Source organism: Mustela nigripes, chromosome 2 (genome assembly GCF_022355385.1).
Source record: "Mustela nigripes isolate SB6536 chromosome 2, MUSNIG.SB6536, whole genome shotgun sequence".
Classification (NCBI taxonomy): domain Eukaryota; kingdom Metazoa; phylum Chordata; class Mammalia; order Carnivora; family Mustelidae; genus Mustela; species Mustela nigripes.
The window spans coordinates 163,044,593-163,051,279 of record NC_081558.1 but is presented as its reverse complement, the minus strand read 5'-3'; the positions used below and the strand labels follow the sequence as shown (position 1 = coordinate 163,051,279).

At 42.3% G+C, this 6,687-nt stretch overlaps 1 protein-coding gene across 1 annotated transcript in view; it reads right to left on the bottom strand.

Annotated features, from left to right (window-relative positions):
• Nucleotides 1-1,936: 1,936 nt before the first annotated feature.
• DPPA4 (developmental pluripotency associated 4) overlaps nt 1,937-6,687 on the bottom strand; it is a 10,000-nt gene continuing 5,249 nt past the window's right edge. The window contains exons 6-7 of the mRNA XM_059388360.1: nt 5,408-5,603; nt 1,937-1,967 (exon numbers count right to left, since the gene is read on the bottom strand). Of these exons, the coding sequence (XP_059244343.1) occupies nt 1,937-1,967; nt 5,408-5,603 (227 nt within the window). The remainder of the gene's footprint in view (nt 1,968-5,407; nt 5,604-6,687) is intronic.

Genomic DNA, 6,687 nt, shown 5'->3' with positions numbered 1-6,687 from the left:
GCCCAGCTGGGAGTCTGTTCCTCCCTTTTCCTATTCCCACCCCCCATTCATGCTTTCTCTAGCTCCCTCAAATAAAAAAAATCTTAAAAAGAAAAAGATATATAGCTTACATAGAGTAAATATGTATACATATTTAAGCACGTAGTTCTTTGGATTTTTACATATGGATAAGCCTTAGTAACTGCCACTCAAAACAAGGTCAGCTCACTTTATGCTAATGACAATAGGTATGATCAAGACTACCTGCTTCGCAGAGTAGATTCATATTAAATTTTTGGCAAGAGTATCATCAATGGTATATCCCATCAGAAAACACGTTTCTGTTTGTGTCATTCCTGGTGATAAGCCTGAATACTCGGTCAAGGTGGACATAACCTATTTTTTCTACAAGCTCTATGTTGCAAAATGTAGATTTACTTGGGACACTTTCAGATAAATTAATACCAATTCAGTGAGTTAGCATTTTAAAAATTTCCCCATCTTTCTCCTCCCACATCTGCCCCTTAGGGCTGGGTCCTTGGAGATATAGCGATTTCCAATTTTGCTTTCTGGCAGGGAGTTCACAGGCTTTCTTCACATAGATCCATTTGCCTTAGCCAGCCATGTCTGGGCAGAACCTGACTCCAAAGCTCAAGGACTTCAACCCCAATTCTTGGGAGCTTATAGGTCCCTTTGGAGCCAGGAGAAATTCGGAGGGCTGGCTCCAGATGTCTCCTATCACCATTCCTGGGGCATCACATACCTTACTCACACCACACATGCGCTTCTGGATAGACAGCTCTGCCCAACTGTGACTTCAGTTTCCAGGTGGGAAACTGGACATTTTCTCTCCCCCCACTCCTCCTAAACATCTAGATCATAGGGCAAAATCCACAACAATAAACCCATGTTGGAAACTGCCATAAAGCCACAAGTGGGGAAAACAAACAAACAAACAAACAAACAAAAAAATCTTTTCTAAGAACCAAGGACTCTAAATTCAGGAGAATGTAAAAATTTTAAATAAATCAAACTCATCAAAGTGTATACAGTAAATGTAGTTTTTTAAAAATATCAATCCTACCTCATTTGAGCGGTTTAAAAAAAATCACGCCAAAAAAAATCATTATTTTTGGCTTACTCCTGAGTTAAGAATATTAATAATTTGCCCAGAATGCATATGGTCTCCTATGTACAATAGGTTTTACATACACATTTGAAATCCAATACATTAAGAATTTTTGAGTCAGAAATATCCTTAAATTATTTTTAACCACTAGAAACATACATAATAGTTACAAGGGGAAATAATATCAGCCAAGTGTTCTGTGTTTTTATTCCTGAGACACACCACAGAGGTCTCAGGTTATTAAGAAAACATCAAAAAACGTTTTGTTATATTAAAAGTATGTTTTGGGGAGTGGGAAAGAATAAAAGCTTTCCCTTAGGTTTGAAACACTCTACCGTTTGAAACCATGAACCTGAGCAGCCTCTGGGCAGGGGGAGTCAGGCTCTCGCGAGAAGAGAAATCCAGCTTAGATGCTGTACAGGTGCGCTTCCCACCCCACCCCTTCCGCGAGGCGAGGCAAGGCGAGGCTCAGTCTCCCACCTCAAAAGAACTCTTAAGTTTGCTTCTACTTCAGAAGGGTCAACGTTTGGTAGAAGAATGACTTTTCCATCTTATTTAGTAGAATAAATAGTAATTTTGAAATGCTTTTCCAATGTAAAGCATTAAGAGCCCTTGTATCCCAACCCACGACAGTGCAGGCCCTGGTAGGGGTCTAGGGGTCGGAGGGTAACATCTGCAGTGGACCAGGCCCGTGGGCCCTGGAAGCAGGAAGATGGAGGGTGTGGAGCAGCCTTCAGTTCCCATCAGTGGCACTGCGGAGTTGCTTGAAGTTCCCTTTCTACCAGTAATCATAATCACCGCTGTACCCCTTTTCCTGGTACTGCGAGCTCACTGGAGGCTTTTCATTAATACCTTATTCCTACAAAGCAAACAAAGTATGTTCCTTTTTAAAAAGATAAGATCCAAGAAGAAACATTAAGTTACACCCTTAAAAACAGCCAAGAATGCCACTGGTGGAACTGTTCCTGAACTTGAGGATAGTGGGGGGTAAAGCATGCAACCAAGTCATCAAGGAGTAACTATTAGGCCCGTTATGTCTCTGTAATATGCTCCTATCTGCAGCCCATGGGCAGGAAAAGCCCCCCAATGAATTTTTTTACCATTTGCCTAGTGGCCTTGGTAGGTCATTAAAGGACTCTCCAGAGTGACCTCAATTTTATTCAACTTGCTTGGCAGCAACAATTCTTGGCAAGAAGTAGGACAGCCAGAAGGGGGAGATACAAGTGCACACTCACATACTTTGTCCTGTGAGAGACAGTAACTGGGGCCCAGGGGCTGCCACTCCTGGCTGGGGGAGGAGGAGTCTAACCTGAGGGTTCTACCTACTTCAGGCTTCTACCTCTGTCAACTGTCCAAGACCTAGGATGTTCAGTAACCTTGACCCTAAGGATGGGGGCCCTGTAGGCCAAGGGGGGATGGTTCCAGCACAACTGAGGGCTGGGGAGAGGGATCTCTGGGCTGCACCAAACTAAGCCCAGAAGCACACCCTTTTCAATACAGCACAATGGAAATCTCCTTTGAGTATCCTTTTGATGCACCTCTCCATTTGTGCTTTTGGAAAACACCTCTAGTCACCCCTCCTACTTGTCTGCTTCACATATTCAAGCCTCAAAAAGGAACCTGTATCCTTCACTGCTCTGAATCTCCCATTATCCAAGCGAGTGTATCATTTCTACCTTCTTCTGCTTCACTTATATTACCTAAAGCCAGATTCTGTTTTGGCACCTTTAGAAGATGCTAGGCCTGTAAAACCTATTAAAAACAACTTTCCCACATTTTTCTAACAGATCTCACTCTCTTCCCTCTTCTACAATGTAAGCCTCAGTGCACTTTCTTGCTTCCAACCCTTCAGTGGCCCATCACCCAATAAAAAGCTACCTGATCAGATTTCGTGTCCTTCACTTTTTTTTTTTTTTTAAGATTTTATATATTTATTTGCCACAGAGAGAGATCACAAGTAGGCAGAGAGGCAGGCAGAAGGGGACAGGGAAGCAGGCTCCCCACTGAGCAGAGAGCCCTATGTGGGGGTTCAACCCCAGGACCCCGAGATCATGACCTGAGCCAAAGGCAGAGGCTTAACCCACTGAGCCACCGAGGTGCCCCTACACTCTAATCTTTGAAACTACAAAATTTTGCATATATATCCTTTTCTTTAAAACTGGGTGATAGGCATTAAGGAGGGCACATAATGCAATGAGTACTGGGTATTACAGAAAACTGATAAATCATGGACCTCCACCTCTGAAACCAATTAATACACTGTATGTTAACTGAACTTCAATAAAAATAAATTTTAAAAAATAAAGTGATTTTTGTTGTTTATATTTCTACTGTATTATAGTACTGTACTATGACCAATGCAATGTGTATATTTTGGGGGAAAAAAAAACTGTACTTCATCCTCCTCAGTAGATTCTCTATAAAAGTAAATATAATGGAAACAAACAAACAAAACCCCTAAATACAATAGCTTTTGGAATTAAAAATTTCTTTTCAGGGGTACCTGGGTGGCTTAGTGAGTTAGGTGGCTGCCTTCCTCCTCAGGTCATGAGACCATGCTCCCTGCTCAGCGAGGAGTCTGCTTCGCCCTCTCCCTCTGCCTGCTGCTCTGCCTCAGTGTGCTCTTGTGCTGTGTGTCAAATAGATAAATAAAAAATCTTAAAAAAATTTTCTTTACAGGCATACAAACTTCTTGGTGCTGCTTAAATTTTCATACTTTGATGACTTTTGCACACCTCCCTGTCAATGTGGCTCTTTTTATCAGTGATGTGGAAACCGAGGCCCAGAAAAGTGAAGTGGCCTGGGTAAAATTATGGAAATGGTTGCTGCAAGAAAAGGGACTTCAGTGGAGGACTGTCCCCTTCCTTGAGCCAGTGCTATTGCTACGGCTTCGAAACAACAGTACTCACCCCGCTTTACCTCACCCCACCTCACCTGTTTGTCAATAGTAGTGGCTTCTTTTAATAAAAATATCTCCCATCCTATTTAGAATCAGAAATCTTAAAAGAATTAGCTAGTCTAGTTTACAGAGAACAAATTTATTGGGTCCCTTCCCTCCCCAGGTCTATTCTGCACCAGCCAGTCACTGTTGATTTTAATTGGCTTAGAATTTAAATTACAGAGGAAAAAAAAACAAAAAAACTTTTGTTTCTCTTCACAATTATACTTCTAGAGTAGGCTCTTTGGTGATTATGGAGGTATTTCATTGATCACATAACTAAAGGCATCATTTGAAAGAGCACCATGGGCTACTGGGTAAATTCTAAACCTTCAAAGCTGACTATAATCAGACCCTAAACTAATGATATTACTTAAAGTCTATAGTGCTCGATTAGAACCAAAAACTGTTTTTTTTGCATACACTGTATATTTCCATCTTTATGACTTCATTGAAAGGAATCCCACTCGCTGGAATAATTAATACCCACATTTTTTTTTTTAATGCTTTCCCACATCAGACACAGTGCTAAGAAATTTACATTTATTGGGGCACCTGGGTGGCTCAGTGGGTTAAAAAGCCTCTGCCTTCAGCTCAAGTCGTGATCCCGGGGTCCTGGGACCAAGCCCCGCATCTGGCTCTCTGCTCCGTGAAGAGCCTGCTTCCTCCTCTCTCTCTGCCTGCCTCTCTGCCTACTTGTGATCTCTGTCAGATAAATTAAAAAAAAAGGAAAAGAAAAAAAGAACTTTACATTTATTAACTCTTCTAATCTTCACAGTACTTCAGATAGGCATTATTATGCCCACTTTATAAGGAGCAAGCAGTTTTGTTGTTTTTTTTTTTTTAACCATAGCTGTCACACTAAAATATTAAAAATTTCTACTTTGTCCTCAATTCTCTCAGCCTTGGCATTGGATGCCCTATTAAAAAATGAGCTTTCTTCTTCTTTCCACGTAGGCAATTCTTCCTTCAAGTTAAGAAACCTCTTCTTTGATACTAGTCATCATGTACTATGTTTACAGAGCAATATCCCCATTAGACTGGAGTCTACTTAGGGGGTTTTGTTGCTGTTGTTTTGCTAGTCATTATTTCTGTGACATGCATATACCTGTAATACAGTATTTAATCAATACTGTTTCTCCACAATTATGGGTGGGTCTCTAGGCAGAAGCAGTAAGCCCTGACCTATAAATGCTTTTTCTTAGGAATACACTTAACTCAGTAATTACTTTCTTGGAACTCTTTACTGACAGCTTGTGTAAGAAATACGGATCTATTTAAAATTAACATGCATCTCCTCTCTACCCTAACTGAACGCCAGGTGTCCAGTTTTCGTCTGTAGAAAAGGACCAGGTACTTACCTCCGAACACATCTGGGGCACAGCATATTGTCCTCCAAGTGTGGGGGTGGAAAATTGCAGGCTGGTAGCAAGAACAGGGCACATACTCTTCCCCGTTTTTCAGGCACCCAGGCTTGTCCTGCATGGAACTGCAGGTGAACCCAACCTTCTGTGTCTGCAGGCAGACTTTTTCCATGGACCACACACCACCTGACACCTGGAGAAGGAAAAGGGAAAGAAAAATGAAGACAGCACGACTAAATTCTGATGTTCTTCTGGTCAAGAATAGATCATGGTCTTTGTTTCTACTTTTCTTAAGTGCCGGCTCCAAGATACAAGCCCTGGAATCCTAGCTTAACCTACTCTGTCCTGCGCACCCCCACCCCCCCTTTATAAGGATTTTATTTATTTATTTGTCAGAGAGAGTGAGAGCGAGCGAGCTAGCTCAGGCAGACAGAATGGCAGGCAGAGGCAAAGGGAAAAGCAGGCTCGCTGCAGAGCAAGGAGCCCAATGTGGGACTCAATCCCAGGATGCTGGGATCACGCCCTGAGCTGAAGGCAGCCGCTTAACCAACTGAGCCACCCAGGCATCCCTGTCCGGTGCCCTTTTAGAAAACCATACAAAACAGTTTTTATTAAAACTTTAAAAAGGAGAGGTTCCTGGGTGCCTCTCCCTCTGCCTGCTCCTCTACTTGAACTCTGTCAAATAAATACATAAAACCTTACACACACACACACACACACACACACACTCACACACCCCACAAACTTTTCGGTGGAAAAAGTGTAGCTGGAAGTGGTATAGCTCCAAGTGTGGTAAATGATAGTACAAAGAGGCAAAACTTTACTTCTGCCCATCCTAGGTTTGGAGCAGGGACTCCTTCACAAAAAGATCAAAAAAAAAAAAAAAAATCAGTTTCCTTCTTCCTTCCTTCCTTTTTTTTTTTTAAAGATGTTTAAATTTATTTGACAGAGAGAGAGAGAGCCGGAGAGGGAACAGGAGCAGGGGGGATGGGAGAGGGAGAATCAGGCTTCCCACTGAGCAGCAGTCTGATGCAGGGCTCAATCCCAGGACCCTGGGATTGTAACCCAAGCTGAAGGCAGATGCTTAACAATTGAGCCACCCAGGTCCCCCGAGAAAATCAGTTTTTTTTTTTTTTTTAAGATTTTATTTATTTATTTGACAGAGAGAAATCACAAGTAGATGGAGAGGCAGGCAGAGAGAGAGAGGAGGAAGCAGGCTCCCTGCTGAGCAGAGAGCCCGATGCGGGACTCGATCCCAGGACCCTGAGATCATGACG